This window comes from Electrona antarctica, assembly GCF_951216825.1.
Source record: "Electrona antarctica genome assembly, chromosome: 6".
In the NCBI taxonomy this organism is placed as follows: domain Eukaryota; kingdom Metazoa; phylum Chordata; class Actinopteri; order Myctophiformes; family Myctophidae; genus Electrona; species Electrona antarctica.
The window spans coordinates 32,468,341-32,491,656 of record NC_136811.1 but is presented as its reverse complement, the minus strand read 5'-3'; the positions used below and the strand labels follow the sequence as shown (position 1 = coordinate 32,491,656).

General features: G+C 42.4%; 1 protein-coding gene across 3 annotated transcripts in view; it reads left to right on the top strand.

Moving 5' to 3' along the window:
- Positions 1–5,613, top strand: part of sema6cb (semaphorin 6Cb) — a 135,058-nt gene extending 129,445 nt beyond the window's left edge. For all 3 annotated transcript variants that reach the window (XM_079504244.1, XM_079504242.1, XM_079504243.1), the window contains one exon: positions 1,564–5,613. In XM_079504244.1, coding sequence (XP_079360370.1) covers positions 1,564–2,882 — 1,319 coding nt within the window. In that variant the 3' untranslated portion in view covers positions 2,883–5,613. The remainder of the gene's footprint in view (positions 1–1,563) is intronic.
- Positions 5,614–23,316: the final 17,703 nt, after the last annotated feature.

Below are 23,316 nucleotides of genomic sequence, written 5' to 3'. Positions count from 1 at the left end.
CTGAATTTGGGGCAGATTTTACACTCAATTGATGAATGAGGGCCTATATTCCCATTGACAATGAATGAAGAATTTACGTCATATGTGGACGGAGCAAATCGACATGTATGATGATGCACGATGATAAGAGCGCCCCTCACTTTACACAGTTGTGATTTTTGATTTTCCTATATACAGCTTTTTGTCCTGAACTCGTGTCACATCACATAAATTCAGTTGTCATCTTACATGATCATGTTGAAAATATGAGGGTTTTTTTCAAACATTGTATCATGGTTAAAAGATAATAACATAAGTTGACAAATTCATGAAGTATATTATTTTTTTATTGGATGATGTACGACGACAAGAGCGCCCTCACTTCACACGGGTGTGATTTTTAGTTTTAGCTGTGATACATCAGCAAAGCTTTGCTTTGAATGAATGCATTGTCATCAGTGCAAAATGCCCTCACTTTGTTAAGTCTGGGCCAAGACAACTGGTAATTCCACACACAATCACTCACTCATCACTGTCATCTTCTCAGATCAGATCCACCAAGCAATCCATTATGATGCTTGCCTTAAACTTCCAATAGCCATTGGCTCTTTTGAAACACCTGCATTCTCCCCCTCCCTGGCACAGCCTAGATTCTCTCTCTCTCTCTCTCTCTCTCTCTCTCTCTCTCTCTCTCTCTCTCTCTCTCTCTCTCTCAATCTTATCAATAATTTTCCGTCATTAAGGGCCAGAGAACAGCCTAATAACACAGATGGCAGCAACTGCTCTGAAATTAGCTCTGATTGTGAAAGGTGGCTGGTTTCACCGCTGCCTTGATGTTAGGATCACATCTTCCAAGGACATTTACATGGTACTGTACTTGATTAGGAATAGTCTTGTGTTTTGGGCACAGCACTAAAGACAGGCAAAGCTTCCTTTTTAAGAAATCACACAAACACATTTGCAAAGCTGCCACTATCGGTGAGCTCACTGAGCTGAGTTTATCAAGCTGTTATTTTTTGTGGAGATTCATCTTCGTCAGGTGCACCCACATGGATCAGGGTCCACACATTGGAAAGCACACTCTGGTGAAAATTATGTCACTCTCCAAAATGTTCACTGACAAGGGTCCATTTTTACACAGAGTCAAATTAACACTCTGAAATTTTCAGCGTGGGTTTCTGCTGCTATGTACCCATCAATATTTAAAGCCGCAGTTGCTTTCAAATTGATTTCTCACCGACTTGGGAGCTCTTGGCCTCTGCCACTATCTCTCTGAGAGGAGAGCTAGAAAGGCTTTATTGCTCTATTAACAGTGGAAGGAAAGGAAGCCAAGAGCTGAGTTCAACCACCTATGCTATGCTGTTCCCCTCATAGTGAAGCCTCTGTAAACACAACCTGTCTGTCCCAGCTGCTACTGTACTTGACCTACATTAGCCTTTTCTTTTGGCTCTGTCAGTCAAATCTCTTAAATGAATTTCTTACCTTGTGCTCTCTCTCTCTCTCTCTCCCTCTCTCTCTCTCTCTCTCTCTCTCTCTCTCTCTCTCTCCCCCTCCCTCTGCATCTGTCTTTTACATCTGTTGAAGGTGTGAGGCGGCCTCCGGAGGTGGAAAAGACCAATCACAGTGTCCACTACACCCTGCTGATCGCCTGTGTGTTGGTGGCGTTTGTGCTGGGAGCCTTCCTTTCTGGCTTCTTGGTGTCCTGCTACTGTAATCATGCAGGCCACAGAACCAAGAGGCTGGCCAAGGACCCTGAGGCTCCCATCCCACATGCTTTGTCCCTCCGCAGCTTAGCCAAGCTCAATGGTCTGCTGGACAGCCCGAGCAAAGACGACAAGCTGGAGGTGTCTTCTCCTAAATTTTACAACTCCTTCTTCCCAACTGGCAAAGATCACCACGCACCACGGCGAAACGGCCATCATGGGGTCACCATGGGAGACCTCGTCAATCCCCACCACCTACACCACTCTTCAGAGCTCTCTGGTCTCCCCACGCCAGACTCCACCCCAGAGCTGCCGATCAAGAGCATGAAGGCCTTCAAGAACCAGTGGGAGAAGAACCAGAACTGCAACAACGCCAAGGAGCCCAAATCACACAATATGGGCTCCAGGCCCAGCTCAGCCCTTCTTCACCAGCAGGTCTTCCCCTATTCCCATAGCATGTCCAACGGGCAAGCTCTGGTTGGCGGACTCTCACATGCAGAGGAACGCAAGATTCATAATTCTGAGCGTATGTTGTCCCAGCAACCCTACCCCTGTTACCCTCAGAAGGTGATGGAGGTGACGTCTTTAGATGAGCTCCTGAAACATATTCATGAAGCAAATTCCAGCAAGAACTCACAGGTCATGATCCCGTCTGGCCTGATGGCCAGTGGTGGTGGCCAGCTGGCCTTTTCCAACCGGATCCAGCCGCAGATCCCTGAGACGGAGTCGGCGCCCTACTACAGTTCTTCCACGTTACCCCGTGACAGCCTGACGCGGCGCATGGATGTGCCTCCAGACATCCCCCTACATCACCAGTCCACGCTTGAGAGGAGGCACTCCTCTCAGAGGCACTCGCTGATCGCTGCCGCCACTAAGATGTCAGGTGGTGGTGTGGGAGGTGGTGGAGGAGGTATGATCCCCCGCCAGCACAGCTTCAGCCAACGGGGCGGAGTGCCCCACCAGCCACCTCCACTCCTAGCCCGGATGAACTCCACCGGCAGTGCGTGTGAGGTCCACTACCCACTCATACCTAATGGGTACCTCACACGCCAGCACAGCTACAATGGTGAGCAGCAGGAGGTCCTCCACAGGGGGGCCATTGTGCGCCGGACCTCCTCACTTAAACCAGATGTCCCTCCTAAGCCTCTGTTCATCCCTGCCACATCCCCTGTTAACCAACAGGGACAGTTCAACTACTGAGGAGACCAGAGGTGGACTGCTGCACTAGAGAACCACTCTCTGATCTGCTCTCCTCTGAAAGGAACTTCCCTTGAATATGAGGTCTTTAGGTTGTTGACCTGCGATGGAAGACAATTGATCGCGTGGCAATCACTGACACTGTGGCCAAAACCTCAACTTGTTTTTCCCAACCTTTTTTGTCCAATGAATATCTTTGTACCATATTGGTATTGCTCAGCTACTTGCTTATAGAACAGTGAAGGACTTGGCTGGCAGGATGCCACCACCTTATATTAGGCTGCAAATGTCCTCAGTGTGGATTTACAATGCAACTTAGTTATTGGAAGTCTTGGTGTTCAAAAGAAAACGTGAAACATGGGTCATCTTCTGGACTTTAAAGCTGAAGCCTCTTGTGATGCTTTTGAGTTCTGACTCTTGCTTTTGCTTATCTTTTCTGATGTAGTGTTGGCAACTAATCCCAACCCACCCCACCCTCGAATGTGTTTATATTATGCATGTGTGTGTATATATATGTGTGTTTATATCCACACCGTATATGTATACATATACATATGCAGTACATGTAACCTGTGGTGAAAAGTCAGCAAAACCCCCTAAAAGTAGTAATGTCTTTGCCTTACTTATACTCTTTCATCTTTGGGCATATCAAATGATCCTATAAGAGATCCTGGCCACAGCACTGTTTGTATGTGGACAACTTGTGTCTTTACGATACCAAATCATGCAATTCATTAACAAATTCCATATAGTCAATTGGCTTAAAACATAAATCCAAACTATAATCCTGACACCTACGAGAACTCTTCAAAGCAGCTATGTTTGTCTTTTCTCCTCTTTCCTTTTCTGGAAATGGAGACTCCTATTCAGAAAGTTAGATGATACAGAATTTAAGTAGTGTCCACAAATGTTTATTTTAGAATGTTATCACAATGGTGCTCTACAACTTCAGTGGGTTCCAGAACCTCCTTGAATGGAAAATGAAGATATACTTAAAATACTTTGTTTTTGAATACTTAACTGGACCCAAAGAGGAAAAGACAAAACATGCCATGCCATTTGGGAGAGCAAACATGATATGTAGTATGGACTGCAGTTATAATAATTATTAACTTTGTGGCTATTGGTTGTAAATAAAGGAATAATTACTAGCCAAATTTTAACTGTATGTGTAAATGTGTGCCTTATTTAATATAGTGTGTGACATGGGGTAGGGGAAATGCAAGGAGCTAAGATGCTACTATGCTATAGTAGATGTTTCATTTTTTTTATGGTTGTCAGTATGTGTCGTATATAATTGCATATATGTATTTCTATTGGACTTTTATTTTTATTTTTATTTTTTTATTTTTTACATCCCTGAAGTGTGAGCCTGCAGATTTTCGGAAGGGGAGGTACAAAGCGAATACCACAGCTTTGAGGCTACAGATATTTTGTTGCCTCCTTTTTCTTGTCAGTTTCCACTGGGTTTCACTTTACTTTGTGCCTGATTTATACTTGGTTGCGCTGCGCACCTGTGTCACGCACCAAAAATAGCCGATCTACAAACTCAATGCATCGTAATGTGACGTGTTGTGAGCTTTTAGATCAGACATTTTCAGTGCGCAACATGGAGGGTATAAATCAGGCATTACAGCCACTGAACTGTTTTGTTTTTCCTTTAGCATGAGCATCTCCTTAGACGGCGTATAGAGCACTGCTCCTCGTAACCTAATCCCCTTGGACCTCCGACATATCACCTGGGTTCTACCTGGGTTCAAATAGGTAGTGACGTTAATATTAGGAAGGGAGATGCAACGTTTCGGTTGAAGAGATGTGCGCGAACACGGAAGAATGCAATGAACTCTGACCGCGTGAGCTGAGATTGTCCTTGGGTAAATATTTGGGAGTGAATGTGGAACTGGCACCCTGGTGGCTTGGTTTGTTGAACATCTGCCAAGAATTATCTTTGGGGGGGATGTGAAAGCCAGTTGACCAAGTCTGGAGAAATATCTTCTTTCTCTTCACTTCTTTCTCCACTGTTGCACTTTTCTGTAAAGTTGATTTGACCATGGTTGACAGAAATCATAGTCAATTCTTTGACACTTAGTAATTGAATTTGAAATGATATTTCCTAGAATTCACCTGACCCAAAGTTTACTATCCATACAAATGCAACTCCCAGCAAGCAGAGGTCCACCAGAAAGTATGCATCTGTTGTGTGGACAAGGACAAGAGTCAATTTACATTAAACATTTAATACAGAAATTCATTAAATGAATTGGAAAAAATGAAAAGAAGAAAATATCACTTTATTTAAGGTTGAGACCATAATGCCTCTGAAGAGGAATTGTGGCAGCTATGGTGTCTGATGACGTCCAAGAATATGTTATTTCAGTTAGCACAGAGATTGTATGGGAAAGGGAATGGTCTTTGCTCTAGTCTCCACCAAGCCTGATTTATACTACATTGTATGACGTTTTCAAAAATAACTGATCTACAAGCTCGATCTGCTATTTTGGGGCGTAACAACGTCATAGGGCAGAGTATAAATTATGGCAATGGGTATGAGTTTTTGGTTTCTCTGAACTTGCACAGAGTGTAAATACATTCTATTGGGCCCGGTCTCATTGATTCAGTATTGTTTTTGTTTGATACGTATATGGGCTATGCCTCATGAGCTACTCTGAATTTGGTCTCACAGAATATCATTGTATGTCTCTTATACTAGGAATAAAGAAAAATACAGTGTAAATGTGTCAGTGATTTAATGTGTTGAATGGTTTACTTTATTTCAAAATCAAAGCTGACTATTTGTATTGTCAGCTTTGCGATGCATCGATCAGCTTATTTTGGTACGGTGAAATAGGCTCCATATCTCCCTCTTCCTCCATCCCCCTCTCCTTATCTCTTTCTCTACCTCTCCTTATCTCTTTCTCTACCTCTCCTTATCTCTTTCTCTACCTCTCCTTATCTCTTTCTCTACCTCTATCTCTATAGCCAGATGCGAATACTGAAACTCTGCTTGTGTCATTTTCCATCACCTTAGCACTGCCTCCGAACAGGGAGGAGCAAGGATGGAGGCATCGATCGGGTTCGCTTTAAAGGTATATTCAGTGATTTCAATATTACTTCCTCCCTACTATAGAGTGTGCTGACCATATAAGGAGTTCCTCCCTGCCTTCATCCAATCAGGATAGAGAGGGGCCTTCCTCCAGTCATGATCGAGCGGGGGCAGGCCTTGGTGCACGTGCTGCTGGCCTGTTGCGTGTCCCCCCACTGTAGAGTGTGCATGTGCACATCTTGTTACCGGGGCGGACCAGGGTTTTTTCCAAATCACCCAAGTCACTGAATGCTCCTTTAAAGAATGGGATCGTGACTCACTCAGTCAGCATAATTTTGAAGCGACAGCAATTACTTATGGCATGTCACACAGCTGGATCACTCCGGAGCCCGAGTATTGTCATGTGGTGGAGGAGAAATTATATGTCACAGGAGAAAAACAGGAAAACATATATTTCACGCATTCAGATGAAAAATGTGTGCAAGGAAGACATGAAGGATACACGCGATGTATCCTTGCTGATCCTCGCTCCAAGCAGCTTGGGAAGTCTTCGATCTCCTCGCTCTCTGCTTTTCCAAAAGCAAATGAACATTTAGGAGGTGAACGATTTCCAGTCGGGGTCACGCTGGAGGATGGAGGCAGAAATCTTAGTATCGGGATTTGGTTTATTTCTCTACGTCAGGGATCTCCATAATGGGCATGTGATGTCGGACATAAAATAAATCGTTGCCTAAGGTGCATAACCGATTTGCATGATGTCCAACGTCCGGACTCCGTATAACGTATTTGGGCATAATCTCTCCACCCTAACACACAGGCGGAGTGCTGTCTTGGAATCAATGGGAAGGTTTCCGGTTTGATTCCTGGCTCTTCCTTGCTGTCAAATGTGTTAAACTGCTCCCGATGAGCATGATGCCTTGCATGGTAGCCTTCACCATCAGTCTCTGAAATGCACATAATGCGCCTGGGGCAAAAGGCACTACAAATTCATAATTTTATTGACCATTTTAAACACACACACACAACTTATTTATAGCATTATATAGTAGTAGCCTAGTATTTATTCTTGAGAAAGTGTTACAGTACATGTAGTCATATTTCCCATATTTGTATAGTATGTCATTACAGCATACTATACATTTTCAGGTGCGGGTGACCCATCATCAGCCAATCAGGAAAGAGTACCCATTTATCAGCTTAAAGATATTAGTGTTCCAGCTCAAATATTGTCTGCTCATTTCTTTGTCATCTCCAATTTCACTTTATCCTGTGCGAGTCCTCCCACCTGATTGGATAAAATAGGTATCTGAAAATCCAATTTTTTGCTTACTAAAGAGATGGGGAGATTCCTTTTACTGGATAAACATCAATCATCAATGAGAATACAGAGCCATTTATCATATATTTTAATTAAATCTCCTAAAATGGACGTATCCATATACTGTACTTGCACCCAGAATACATTTTTACTGCTAAAAGCCAAATTATGATTTCTCCTCATGATACAATGTAACATAGTGTACTGTGCATGTTCTCAGATGAGTAGTGAGATAACAACTCCCAGCAGTCTATTGGATCAGTCATTCTCAGCCTGTTTAATTTCAAGGCCACGGACTGCGTTTGACGATTTGATTGAGTCTGATTTTATTCCACTCTGGGTTTCCAATCAGTGTTATTTTAACTCCATGAGTAACTCCTGTAATATATTATATAAAATATGACGGTCGTACTGTATCTGCACCCTGGTGGTCCCTGGACCCAACGTTGAGAAATGGTGAATTAGATCATCACAGCTACAGTGTCTCCACATGAATGCTGAGAATAGATAGATAGAGGTGATCGTTAAACCCCTATGAGTAACAGTGATTAGCCCCAGCATAATTAGTGGACTCACGCAGGGGTAATTTATCTACCTAGTCTTTCACATTTTCCCACTCAAATTACTCTAGATAATAAACAAATGACCATGTAGATATCCTGCAATTTGTTGACTGTCGGAAAGTGCAAACACCAGCTTAATGTACATGTAGAAGTTAATTATGTTTCACCCCCAAATTTGATTAAATGATTTTAAGTAGGCCAGCCTGCCTTTTTGATTCAGTGTTTTATTTTGCTCAGTGAGAATTAGTTTGGAGAATTCCACTGCTGGAAGTGCAACCAAAACTAATCTAATCTCATTTATATTGATTTTAAACTCTGCTGTACTTTTGATGCTCAAGAAAAACGAATGGAGCAAAAATATAAAAAATGGTGGTAATACCAAAACACTGTGGTGTGATTGACAGAGAAATAACATTTTCCAATTACAGCACATGGGCCCTCACCTCCCTTAATCCGTCTGACCATGGTGACTCAACAAGCTGTGGATTTCTCTCTCGCGCTCTCTCTCTCTCTCTCTCTCTAAATAGGTGTACAGGTATATGCTGTCAGCTGTTCCTCTGTGACCCCCCCATCCACCTTCAAAGAAATACATTTCCAATGGAATCATGGTACACCCTTTAAATGACTTTCCATTCCCAGTGTCTTCACCCTAGCGACAGCACGTTGACAGGTGGCATCAGAATTCATTATGTCTCCACCGTAAAAGGCTGAGAGAGCCCACGGAGACGTGCTCACCATATTTCACCTTCCAGACCTGTCAATGAAATATCCACTGGAACTGACATGTTTCCAAGGTATGTTTTTTGTTTTGTTTTTTTGTTTTTTTCTATTCCTTCTCCCATAAAAGGCAGATGTTGGGGGAAAACATTGATATCACTTTCAGTACATGTGTACCGTTTCTTGTCCCTTCCTTGAAACCACACTTTTCCTCTCCGTCAACCTTTCATGTTGCCCAAGGCCCTCATTCATCACTGTCAGCAGGCTGAAACTAAAAGTGTGCCTTGACCGTACTGCAGAGCTACCTGTCATGCAGTGTCACAAGATTGGTGTATTGGTAGAAACTGGAAGAAAATATGATCACAGGCACACTTAACTTTCTGTTTATTGTCAAGGGATGGTAGTTTGGTTTGTTTGTTATTGTCTCCACCAGGACGAAGGCTGTGTGTGTGTGTGTGTGTGTGTGTGTGTGTGTGTGTGTGTGTGTGTGTGTGTGTGTGTGTGTGTGTGTGTGTGTGTGTGTGTGTGTGTGTGTGTGTGTGTGTGTGTGTGTGTGTGTGTGTGTGTGTGTGTGTGTGTGTGTGTGTGTGTGTGTGTGTGTGTGTGTCCACAGCTAATCTCCGGCACCGTTAACCCCATAGACATATAAAGGTAGACGCCCCTTTCGGCTCTTGAGCGTATGTGCTCAAGGGAGGGCAAAAAAATCCAGAGATTCCTTGCGAAGCCCTGCGGAAGCATGAGCGTGCGTCACAAAGCGCATGTTCGGGTCTGATAAGTCCCGGAAAAGATGCGCTGTGAGTGGCAGTGTGCCGCCCACTCCCGTTAACACACATCGCTCTAACGAACTGCAGCAGCCAAGGCATCTATTTTTGAGTGGTGTAAACCACTCCTACAACTGGCTTTGTTAGTCTGTGCAGAAAAAATGAGCATGGTTGCTATGTTCACCCTGTTCACCCGGGTGTGATTTCATTACGTCAGACATGATTTCATTACGTCATGGTAAGACCTTACACCACTCACTCAGTTCACACGGGTGTGATTTTTTAAATATCTATGGTTAACACGGTCGATGCTAGATTTTGCACACACACTCCCTGGATGCCAACGATGAACCTCTGCCCCAAATTTTCCAGAACGGCCTGTTATAGCACCACCAGGAGGCCGACTTTTGAAAAATAAATGTTTTGATATTACTCCTCCAGATTCTGTCCAAAAATCCCGCAAATCGTTACACACTATCTCTATAGTCATGTGTTTTCTTTAGGGGGCTTTAGGGGCGCTAGCCCCTCCTATATACAGCTTTTGTCCCCACACGTCTCAATATTTGCCATTGACAATGAAATGAGAAATTAGGTCATATGTGCCTCAAATATGACGTAAATTTGAAGATGGGTTGAAAATATCTGAAGTTGTCCTTAAGATCAATTGCTTATTTATTGTGGCCTGGCAAAAGACAAGGTTTTTGAGGGAGAGGGGGAATAGGGATAGAATAAATCAATCTGGTTAAAAAATAAATAAACACAAAGCACAGTAAAATAAAGCACATAATCAATATAAACATCAGTGCTTCCAGTCATCTAAATAATAATGATGAAGGCTCCAAAGGTAAAAATCCAATCCAAAAAAGTAGTGGTGGCACTTCTGTGGCCTACTACCCGTGTGCACAAGGAATTTGGCACTGATCGCTCCAGCGGTTTGCGAGATTAGCTCCGGACACAGAGACAGGGTTAGGGTTAAGACCCTTTTTGAGATGACTTGCCTCTGAGGAGCCACGCTGTAATAATTTCTACTGAAAATAAATGGGTGGAGATCTTTCTGCAAGGTCCCACATTTTGATTCCCATAGGACCCTGAATCTACACCTTTCTGTGTCCTTCAGAAAGAACCTTGAAACGGCTTTGTCATTTTTTTAACAATGATGGATGAAGGATAATAATTATTTTTTTTTTTATGAAAAAAATAAAAGGAAAATGGAAATATCCTTCTATAATCTATTTACCGACATTGGAATTTGGTCGGCTCCATCAGTGTTGTTCTCTTTTTGGAGAGCATTATGCAAAGCATTTTTGCTTGCCCCAAGACTCGATTTAAAAGCTTCTGAAGAAGTCCTTCAATAAGCTGGATATAATTTTAAGCTTGTTAAACACTTTACCACAGCTTTCATCTAATTTTGTGATGGAAAATCTTGCTGAAGTTGGCAGTAAAGGAAGTTTTTACTTATACACGTCTAGTGGGACACGCTCTTTCCTTGTCAGAGTGGACTGTGAAACCCCAAAATGTGAGGAAATGGTTTTCTAAAGTCCCTTGGCCTTTTCTAATGAACTCTGGGAGCCTTTGAAGCACCCACCGTGTGTCCACATTTGATCTGAGACATAATGGTGTCTACACTGGTCCAGTGAATTGGGTCTTGTAATGTATGGTTTATCATTGAATAACTTCACTCGGCCTCAATGGAAAATACGGGGTGTGAAGCAAAATGGTTCATTCATTTCATTTGCACCAGTGAATTTATTATACAACTTCATACACTTTGTGTAGATGAAATTGAAAGAATTGGAAACGGAGGGTTTAATGGACTTTAATCTTTAAAGAACTCCATTGCAAACTGATAAAAATGGAACGATGGAAGATATAGGCCTATAGTTTTATTCAACGCACTAACCCACTTACACCTACAAAATGGCCATAACTTGCACTCCTCTGCATCTACACTGAGTATGCATGCTTTATTTGAACTGTAGGCCCACTTTGGCAAGATGCCCAGAGAGGAGTTTGGGAGGACTTGTACTGTAGGCCGCAAACCACAGCACATTTGGAGGCTTTTAACTGGTCCATAAACACTGGTGGAGAAACACACCGAGCACAGCACACACAGAAACAACACGTCTTTCCACTTCCCCCCCACCAAGCCCAAAACCGCCTGCCTTTTCCCGAAAATGGCTTCAGTGAAGACTATTACATTTCTTGACCTGATATGCTTAGCCTCCCCCATCTTTCTCATGAAAGACCCTTTCATGCTGAGGAGAATACAGAGAGGAATTGCAGTTGTGATATTTCCTCTGGACTGCCAGGAACATCACAAGGTTCATTTTCTCTTAAGCCCAGATGAGCACGGGTGTCACGCACCAAAAATAGATGACCAGTAGATAGACAGTACTCAGTGCGCGACATCCATGCATAACTAATAGTTGTGCAAATGGAGTATTATTAACTAAATTTTTCAGGTTTTTCTTAATTTTCTTTTAAATAAATCAATGCCACACCCTTTACATCTGTGTGTTGCTTAAACAATATTGAATCAATGAAATGTATTAAAAAGTGCTTCTGACAAAACCAGTATCTGACAATATATAAAGTCACAATACCAACTTTGATGAGGCTGTATTGCTTTGTTTTCAAAATATAAGGTTTTCTTAATTTCCTGAAAGATAATAATAATAAATAAACTAGAAAAGGATCGCTGCAAGCAGCGATAAGGCCGGACCAAGCAGGAAGGCAATAAGAATAATATGCACAAGAAACATGGAAGACTAAACTTGAGAAAAAGACCATGGAATTGTCACAGGGTCGGTTTTTTATAGTGGGGGGCAGGTACAGGTTCTTGAAGACTCATACACAGAGTTGGCGGTGCCCAGATTTGAACCCATGACCTTGTGTTGCAAAGGCAAGAGCTCTACCTACCGAGCTAACAAGCAAAATCATTCAGTGTTTTTGTAGCAAGTTGCACAAGGATAACTAATGATAAAGGTGGATAAAGATAAATTAATTGACTGCATATAAACCAGAAAATGTACCAGATTCAGACGAGGAGCTCAATGAGTGAGTGAAAACCAATGAAATGAGTCGGAAACAGGGATTAAAGGTTAACTGAAACATTATTATTAAACTTCACAGAAAATAAACAGCTTTGAACATTCATGAAAAACAAACAAATGGGGCCCACTTTAAGTTGTTGAATTGAAAAGTCCCCGTTCAGTTCCTATTCAGTTCAGGGAAAGCAGTCTCTTTCTCCAATTTGGAGAACCAGATTACCACATTTATGATCTTGAACTCAGCGGTGATTCTATGCTGACCCACTTTGCAGTGAGCCAAGTTCTTGCTGGTCCTTAATAGCCACGTGCACGAGTCAGTGCTCACTTGCCCTCTGTCTCACCTCTTCAGTGTATCTGTTTACCAAACAGGCTCTCTTTCATCACATGTTACGACTGGTTATCTCAGCGGAGTCAGCGCACTATATGGTGCCATTTTAGTTTCATATACTATATTTTTGGAGGCAATATATCTCCCTGACTCCCTCTATATCTCCCTGGCACAGGTCTTGGCATTGTGTCCTGCTGGTGCTTAGAGACACTGTACTATACCCAGAAGGTTGCAGGTTTGATCCCTTATGACTCAAGTGTCTTCCCTGTGGAAGTGTCCTTGAAGAAGACACTGAATCTCCACCAGCTGAGTGGCTGGTCCTGCGCTCCGACCTTACTGTCTGCCCTGTCTCCGTCACTCTGTCTGGAGGAGGACAGGTAAAATGACAAATATCACCCTCAGGGACAGTATCGCAAATCCATTAAAAGGTCATTTGACAGGAACTGAGAAGCCTGCTGTTTATTTTGACCGAGGAGCAAAATACAGGCATTCAAAAGTGCAAACTGGATAGAAGTGGAGCTGTTTTCAACTATGCCACATTTGGTGAAAATAGCCGATTTACACGCAAGCTCACAATGCGTTGCTACATGTTGCATTGTGAGCTTGTAGATCAGCTATTTTCTGTGAGATGTTAAGGGAAATACTAGAGGATCTACTGTATACAGCCTTGGGGGACCCCGGTCAATAAATGGTTAAGTATTTTCGATGTTAAAGTATTTTCAATTGAAATAGGCATTATTTTTTTCAGTTGAGTACATGTCATTTTTGTCAAGCGACACTTTTCCGCCCGATCACAATTTACTCGTTTACTTGTGTGGATCGAAAATTCATGTATTATTTAACACTTGGCTAGCCAACCATGCTGAGCATGAAGCATACCTATGCCCAGCTCTGCTGCATGTTTTTGCTGATTCTGTCTTGAGTTGACTGTTTTTCGGTTATGAAGCTCAGGAAAGTGAACCCGAGGAAGGGATTTCTATTTGGCACACTAACTTTGCCAGCAGTCATAGAGAAGAATAAATTGAAAGTTCACTGTTAGTTCCTTTGTGTGTGTTCCACTTCCAACTCTGTAGGCCTTCGCTCAGTGAGGTCAAGAAGGCTGTGGCTCTCTCCTTAGCCACAACGAGGGCTTAAGGTCAGCAGGGAAATATGCGGTATGGTTGGCATGCCTGGCATGGCTGGCACTTGTGGCCTGTGGCACACACACACACTATGATACTGTGGCCCGAGGAGGAGGAGGGACAGAGACGGGGCGCCACTGGTTCAATCCGGAACGTTCCGGCACAGCCGAGGTCTTGGCTCAGCACTTTTGACACTTTCACCCAGTGACAAGAAGACACCTGTGCTTGTCTGTTTCATGAGGACTCTTGCCCAGGACTCAACCCCCCCCACACACACACACTCATCTGTGCCTAGTCTGCCCACGTACTCTGCCTGCCCCAATCTGTTCACCCTGCACCTGTCCTCAACGCTACATCTCACCCATGCCCCCCCCCCCCCCCCCCCCCCCCCGCCCCTCTCAGAAGCAGGCCTTCTCCAGGCCTGGACCCTGCAACTATTTCATTAGCCAACTGGAAGTCCACCAACACAACCAGTCCGAACAGCCTTCATCCAACTGGAAGTCCCCCAACACAACCAGTCCGAACAGCCTTCATCCAGTCCACTGATAGTCATCAGACAACAGCTCAGCCAGCAAAAAAATAATAAACAGCCCACGGCAGCCCTTTGGGTTGTATTTTTAGACCCTATGTCCTCAAACAACCCAAAGGTTTTCTCTGATGGGCAAAACACTGCCACAATCGATGGAAGGTTATACGACCGGATCAGCTTTCCCGCTGAGCAGGGTAGAGGAAAGCTCCATGTATCCTACCATCTTGTAAACATATTTTGGTGGCGAGTGATGACATTATGATTTTAGGTCATTTGGTGTGACCCATTCACATTGACACTGAACACCTATGATGTAACAGGTGTACATACGGTACACACACATACATACATACATACATACATACATACATACATACATACATACATACATACATACATACATACATACATAGTCACATAGTCCCCAGTGAAGAGGCATGTTGCCCTTCACTGGTAACCTTACTTTGGATTTTAAATATATGAAGGTATTGTAGGCTGGGATTTTACAAAAAAGCCCCCCTTTTAAATACATACATACATACATACATACATATGTACGCTTGGACCTTATAAGGTATGCCATCTGGTGGCTAATGAACCAAACAAAATCTCAGAAGTTGAAGGAGTTTTTAAGGACCCACTTTTAGGCCAGTGCAACAGAGCATGCTTTTGCCTTTTTAAAACCTTACCCATTTTAACCAAATACATACATACATACACACACACACACACACACACACACACACACACACACACACACACACACACACACACACACACACACACACACACACACACACACACACACACACACACAGTACAATAAATTAATGTACGAGTTCCAATCTGGCTTCAGAACATCCCACTCCACTGACACATGCCTTCTCTATTTGAGCGACCACATCAAACATGAGGTTGATGCTGGCAAATACTGCGGCATGGTCATGCTGGACCTCCAAAAGGCTTTTGACACCGTGAACCACTCCATACTGGTTAACAAGCTTAAAGCAATTGGTTTCGATAGCACATCAGTGAGCTGGATGCAATCTCCTGGAGGGGAGAGAACAGATGGTGGAGGTGAATGGAACACTGTCCCCCCCCCCCCCCTCCCAGTGAGCTGTGGCGTTCCACAAGGAAGCATATTAGGGCCTTTACTGTTCCTAATATATGTTAACGACATGACTTCAGCTTGTGACTGCAACTTGTTCCTGTTTGCAGATGACTCAGCACTGCTAGTCTCGGACAGGAACAAACTGCAGGTTGAAAAGGCCCTCAGCTCTGAACTCGGTAGAATCTGCACCTGGCTCGCTGATAACAAGCTATCTTTACACCTGGGAAAAAACTGAATTCATTCTCTTTGGCTCTAATAGTAATCTCAGCAAGGCAAATGGCTTCTTGGTTAGAGTGGGTGACAATGTTATCACACGTAAAGATGAAATTACCTACCTAGGTTCCATCCTGGAGGCTAATCTTTCCGGTGATAAAATGGCCACCAACGTAATCAAAAAAGTCAACCAAAGAACAAGATTCCTTTACAGGATCTCCTCACTGGTCAACAAAAACACCTTGAAGACCTTAACAGGAGCCCTCGTACAAGGTTTCTTTGACTATGCATGCACCTCCTGGTACCACAGCACCTCAAAGGCCCTTAAAACTAGGCTCCAGACTTCCCAAAACAAACTGGTCAGGCTCCTACTTGGCCTCACCCCCCGAACCCACCTCACCCCTGCCCACTTTGACAGGCTGGAATGGCTTAGGGTCGACGACAGAGTACAGCATCTTGCAATGGGTCTGGTCCACAAGATTCGATACACCACCAAGATACCCATGTACCTGTCTAGATACTTCCTTAATGTTAACGAAGTCCACACCCACAACACCAGAGGGAGTGCAACGAACCATGTACAACCCAGATTCGGCACAAACAAGGGACTAAATTATTTTCGCTCCTATGCCACCAAAATGTGGAACGCCTTACCAACAGTCATTAAGACATTGACTCCTTCAAAACCGCTCTCAAAGGGCACCTACGGATGGCTGCAATTCGAAACTGGCCCCCGTAAAATCTGAATCCCCCCCACCGCCCCCCCCTTTTTCCCTCACTGTATATGTTTCTTTTCCCTTTTTACCTCCATTATGATGAATTCCTGTTCTGTTCTTTGTCTATATAGAAGTGTCTATTTGTACGTCTCTAAATGTTTTGATGAATTGAACATATGGACCCTCTTGTAAACAAGTGTAATGCTTAATTGGGTCGTCCACTCACAGTTAACAGCCGTTGTATTGTATTGAGTTTGTGCTTGAAATGTACTGTAATTCTGCAAACTGTTAATAAATATTTCAATCAATCAAAAAAATCACACCCGTGTGAACTGAGTGGTGCAAGGTCTTATATAATCTGATCAGCTATGTCAGTGACGTCACACACTAACCATAGCAACCATGCTCACCTGTGCACGGACACGTACACAGGTACACAAACATAGATACAGACAAAGCTGGTTGTTGGAGTGGTTTGCACCACTCAAAAACACACACACACACACACACACACACACACACACACACACACACACACACACACACACACACACACACACACACACACACACACACACACACACTGTACATGGCAGCAACAGTCATTAGCAACCTAAAGGACAGGAGCAGGTAAAAGCTTGATGGTGTATGCAGTCTTGCAGACTGTGTGCCTGGAGACCTGAGAGTGGAGACGGGGAAAAAGCAAAGAAAGATTATCAGATGTAGATTAAGCTTTCAACTATTGTTGCCTGTTGCTGCATCTGACAGAATGACAGCATGAACTGGATTTCAAACCAGCATTGAGATAAGCCAAATCAAACCTGTTAAACTGTATAGTGGAAACTATTTTGCTATTAATCTTCAGTTATTTTCATATGTTCTCATTAAGTTAGGATAATAGATGATGCAACTGCCCAGCCCCTTCTCAAAGCCTTCCATAGGCCTCCTCCATTGTTTGAAGTCAACCATGTCACCCACCAGCTTGTCCCTATAAGTGGGCTCTAAACTCAGGAGCAGCTGTAGTTCCATTTTTGAGGGGTGCTAGCCCCTCCTATACACAGGTTCAATGTTTGTTTTGTAAACACCATTGACAATGAAGGGAAGATTTACTCATAATGTAACTCATTACGTCATATTGTCTCTTATAAACATAGACAGCACTAGAATTGCATTGTATGTAGTCATAGCACTTTATAGTACATATGTATAGTATACATATGTACTATACACATATAGTATAGTATGCATAGTTTATATATATAGTTTCATTATATATCTATATAATGAAACATGGGTAAGCTAAGAGCGTAACAGTGGAGTATCTACTCCACTGTTACGCTCTTAGCTTACCCATGTTTCATGATAACTACTTTGTATGTATGCGATGTATGCCATGCTTTTTTTTGTTATTGCTTAATGTAAATCGCTCTGGATTAAGAGCGTCTGCTAAATGCCTAAATTGTAAATTGTAAATTCTTTATTGTTAATGGCGTTTAATGTTTGTGTTGGCACCGTTTGTTTTACATCACCATTACATCACCTAATCAACGTGAGTTAGACTTTAATATATTAGCGCACCTTTCACACGGGTGTGATTTTTGCTAACTTTTCTCCTCACGGCTGCCCACCTGCTTATGCTGACAATGGCAACTTTGAGCCCAACCAAGCCATGGCTCAAATGGACACTCAATTAGTCTCTTAACCGCAGTGCTTCTAGAAAACTAATGATTCAGAGCACAATCCCGAGTCCATTCCTTCTCTCTCTCCTCTTAGATCTCTCCTTTTCTACAGCCCCCCAACTTTTTTCTTTTTTCTTACTTGCACATCAAAATGTCGGTGCCCCAAGGTTCATTACTGTCAGCCCAAGATTGAAGAGATGACAATTTCGAGAAATGTAGATTTCTCTTTCCAGGCTGTAACATTTTGAGTCTTTGTCATTATAAATTAGTTTGGTGGAGGTGGTGGGGGTTGGAGTTGGAATTGGTGATTGATTGATTGATATATTTATTAACAGTTTGCAGAATTACAGTACATTTCAAGCACAAACTCAATACAAAGACTGTGAGTGGACGACCCAATTAAGCATTACACTTGTTTACAAGAGGGTCCACCTTGTTCAATTCATAAAAAATTGGGTGGGTGGGGGTAAGGCCTTATTTGTTGCATGCAGTGTTGTGCACCAACAATAGTCGAACTATAAGATCACAACGTGTCGCACTGCCACTCGTTTTGTGCTTGTATAGAGCTGAAATGTTTGGTGTACGACACCAGCACACCTCTATGTATAAATCACCCTTTAAAAGCTACAGAGAATGAGAAACGAGGGACTCTTGGAAGCCGTAAGGGCAGCCAGAGGATTGATCTGGAAGATTCACCTCATTGATTTCTATAATCTCAGCCCATTTATTTCTTGTGCAATGAATCAACAGAGACATGGTTGTGCATGTGATTCATGGTGCTAAAGTTACTATCATAATATGCCAGACAGGAGGTGAACGTGTTTTGCTTATGAAGACACTTTATGTTATTTTTTCCACTTTTGTACAACAAATACAATTGTCCCTCAATTCCCTGATTTAACTTATTTGTAATGGTATGGTAGTCAAAAAGTTGTTACAGCATAATTTCGCCCCGGTTACACACAAAATATATTTTTTTATCAAATATTTTAACACATTTGTTCAGCCATATCTAAAATGTCAGGATTCCATAATGTATTTTTTGATTCACCATTATATGATAGATTTATTTACAGATTTTCCTTACGCTGTGCCGAACAATGACATCATTAAATTCTCGGATGACACTGCCATCTTAGCCCTTCTGGATAAGGATAGGGATGTAGCTGACTACTTTTTAGAGGTACAGAACTTTGTAAAGTGGTGTGATGACAACCACCTTATTCTTAACGTTAAGACACAGGAGATGGTGTTTGACCCCAAGAGTATAGGTGGTCACAGGCCTGTGGTCATCCATGACTCGACCATCTCACAGGTCCCCTCATATAAATACTTGGGGATCTGTATTGACAACTCACTAACTTGGAATACACATGTTGACAGTCTCTGTAGTAAACTACAGCAAAGACTGCACTTCCTTCGGCGTCTCAGGGTTCATGGTGTTGACCAAAGATTTATGTTAGTGTTCTATCGAGCAGTCTTGGAAAGCCTGATCAGGTTTGGCATCACAGTTTGGTTCGGTAATCTCTCAGTGCAACTGAGGTCCAAATTGTTCAGATTGGTGCAGACTGCAGGGAAGATCATAGGGGTAAGACAACTCCCCTCTCTGCAGTCTATTTATGAGCAGGCTACATTAAAACAGGCTCAAAAAATCGTCAGTGATGTTACCCATGTTTTAAATGGCGAGTTTGTACTTCTGCCCTCTGGGAGAAGATACAAAGAACCAAAGTGGAAGTACATCAGATTTAAAAAAATCGTTTGTACCAGCATCAACTAAAATGTTGAACAGCAGTAACTGTGTGAGGCTAGATTATCTACATCATGTGTGCAATTGTGTAATGTTGTGTCTTCCTCTGTAATGTATTTTTGTTTGTCATTGATGTTTTATGTGTGGCTGTAGCTGGGGTGAAAGCCCAAGACAAATTTCCCTTGTGGACAATAAAGTTTACCTTGACCTTGACATTGACCTTGTTGGGATGCACATGATAATGTGAAATGTATAAATAGTGAGTAATATCATGTAGTCTACTGTCTGCTGTCACAGGATGAGTCTACAAGAAGTCTCATAGTGTAGGGCTGTAGGCTACCCTTCTAGCATTGAAATGTAGCCTCCTCATTCTAAGGAATGTGAGTGACTCAGTTGTGTCACTCAAATGCTGCCTTTAGGTATTGCAGAGTAGGCATCTTGTTTATAGCAGCAAGTCATTTGTTTTAATTTGGGATTGTCCCATTGCACTGTACGCATGTCTTGTCACCCCTTCATGTAGTGTGTGTTGTGTTGCAGAGTAAGTTGTCTATATGTTGTTTTGCCAACACCTCTGAGACAAATTCCTTCACTGTGATTTTGTTTAAACTGTACTAACAACACAAGATCCAAGTGAACTGTACAGTAGCCAACAGCACATTTGAAGGAAATTAAATTAGAGTATCATTCATCACTCTGAACTCCCTTATTCAATTCAATATTTTGCAGTTCAGGATTCTCATCAACCTGGCTCATTAATTCAAATGATGTGATACAACAGAACCTTGTTGTGGCAATCAGAAGGTTAGTTAATTCCGCTAATTAGGATCCAAATATCCATGGTCTTTAAAGGGAGCTTCTGATCCACTTCCATTGCACAGTTAACATCAACTAGAATACTAGATGAAGATGCATCCAGCCATTTTATGAGCTAAACCACAGTACGCTAGATGCTATTGTACAATGGTGTGTGTGTGTGTGTGTGTGTGTGTGTGTGTGTGTGTGTGTGTGTGTGTGTGTGTGTGTGTGTGTGTGTGTGTGTGTGTGTGTGTGTGTGTGTGTGTGTGTGTGTGTGTGTGTGTGTGTGTGTGTGTGTGTGTGTGTGTGTGTGTGTGTGTGTGTGTCTCTTGCAAGAGAAGGGAGGTATAAGTTTAGACAGACATTAAAGACCTTGTTGCTAGGGAACAGCTTGGGACCTTGGGTCCAAATGTATTTCAGCTATAGGCCTACTGATGTTTACAAACCCTGCAACAGGAAATAAACTTGGACCTATTTGAATATTTATGTTGTAAGTTTGAAAAGGTCTTGCTGCATTCTCCTCTGGGTGAAGTGCCTACAACTCGTCCCAACTGTCACTTCAGCAAATTAGAAACTTGGCTAAAACTCAAGCAATGAGACATTCATGGCCAACTATATGTACGTGAAGATGGCTATAGATATCATCAGTGTACTTTAAACTTCACTCCCATATAATGTTTAACTACTACTCAGTTTCTTGTTTAGCTGCCTATTGTGTGAATAGTATTAGTGCCAGTGAGAATGGTGATATACATGGCTACATTCTGACATCTAGTGATCAATTCTTAATATTGCAGTCCTCTGAGGACGAAATAGGGCCACAGTACCTCATGTTCAGAGCAAGGGTGACAATGCAAACCATTGGATAAACAAACCATATCCTCACTTCCTCAGTAGAGATAATCTGTATGCACAGCATTGTGCGAAGGTTACTGCAGGGTATAGAGACTGATAATTAGAATAACAAGCCCTGAGAGAGAGAGATACAATCTTCTTCAGTGAACATATAGAACACAGACATAGTACGGCATTCTGGCTGCAGGTTCACACTACTCAATAATGCCCATGCAGTCGCAACCCGAAGATTATGCAAGACTCCAAATTGGATTAGTAGAGATGCTTCTCCCAGCAATTAGTCTGCATAATACGGGAATAGATGAGCTGAAGGGAGCACAAAGCTATTAATTAGAGCTTGGGGGGGACATACTGTGGAGTTTACGGAAATGTTGATGAAGAGAGCAGAAGAGACGTGTCAAGCAAAGTACAGTAGGAAATGCCTGGAGAGAGGTATGAGATCAGTTTCACCCAGAATGCTGGAGGTTTTAGTAAACTGACTGACTTTAACACAAGTTATGACTACCCTATACAGTAACGGTACCCTATATTGTACATTGCTTTATGTCATTGTGAAATACAGTATCTCCATATTTCAATTGTTTTGTGTATATTATTAATGCCCTACTTAATGCCCTACTTCATCATTCACACAAAAGTACCAAAAATAGCCGATCTACAAGCTCACATGTTAGATCAGCTACCTTTGAAATGTTTTTTAAATGAAATGGTATACTGTGTTTTTATACATATCGAACCAATGAACAAGCTTGAGCTTGTGACTCAATAATAACTACACTGGATCCATTGGAACACAGCACACAGGTTCGTTAACGGTTTTGAACATAGGCCTACTCAATTTCCACCCCACAGTGACGATGTGAAAGGTGAAAATGGCAAATTGTGTAGGCTACTCCCAGGTTAAACTCTGGAGTGCAGAGAGAGGAGTTAAATGTATAGCCTACTTTATACAGTGATCGAGTTATCTGCTGTCGGGATGAAACCACCTAACTCCAAAATGTTCATTTTTCAGGAAATTAAGAAAACATTATATTTTGAAAACAAAGCAATACTGCCTCATCAAAGTTGGTGTTGTGACTTCACTTTATATACAGTATTGTCAATTACTTCCATGAGAGGGGGATTGGTGGTGGAGTTAGCTGATTTAGCAGATAGTTTGAGGGTCAAATGGAGTTAAGAGGTTTTGTCCCAAGCGCTTTTTACTACTTTGCATTGGTTCAATATTTTCGAAACAACACACAGACGTAAAGGGTGTTCAATAGCACAGATTTATGCAAAAATTAAAATTAAAAAATGGAGTTGGGAGGTTTCCTCCCGACAGCAACGATCAAAGTATGGATTCTTCTGTGATACCATCCAAGTCCAGGACCATGCTGCATCATGTCAAACAGAAGACACTCACCCATTTTTGAGTCACAGAAGAAAACGTAACCATTTATTTAATTTCCTACATACAAGATATAGGCTTATACCAGGATACTGACACCAGGATGATACTGAAGTTCAGTATGACGACCTGACGACCTCTCATCCAGGCCAAGGCTTTAGCCATTAAAAATGGATTATTATCGCATCTTTGATGTATCTACAAACTGGTGCCAGTATCCTGGTATAAGCCTATATATGTTGTTCAGTAACTGAACAGCTAGGATACTGACACCAGGCTATGGAATTTAAGGACATTTCCACAAGGCTTCATTCACTAGTTGAGGAAAAGTTGGTCACAATGGAATATTTTTTGAGGATTTCCTCTGTCAATAGTCATTTATTCGGATTCAGAATACTGGAACTGGAGCTGACCTGAGTAGCGGCGGTGGATCAGGTGGATACTAGAACACTCCTGGATCAAAACACTCTACTCCAGGTAGAGCACTGTGGGCGTGTGGCAGTC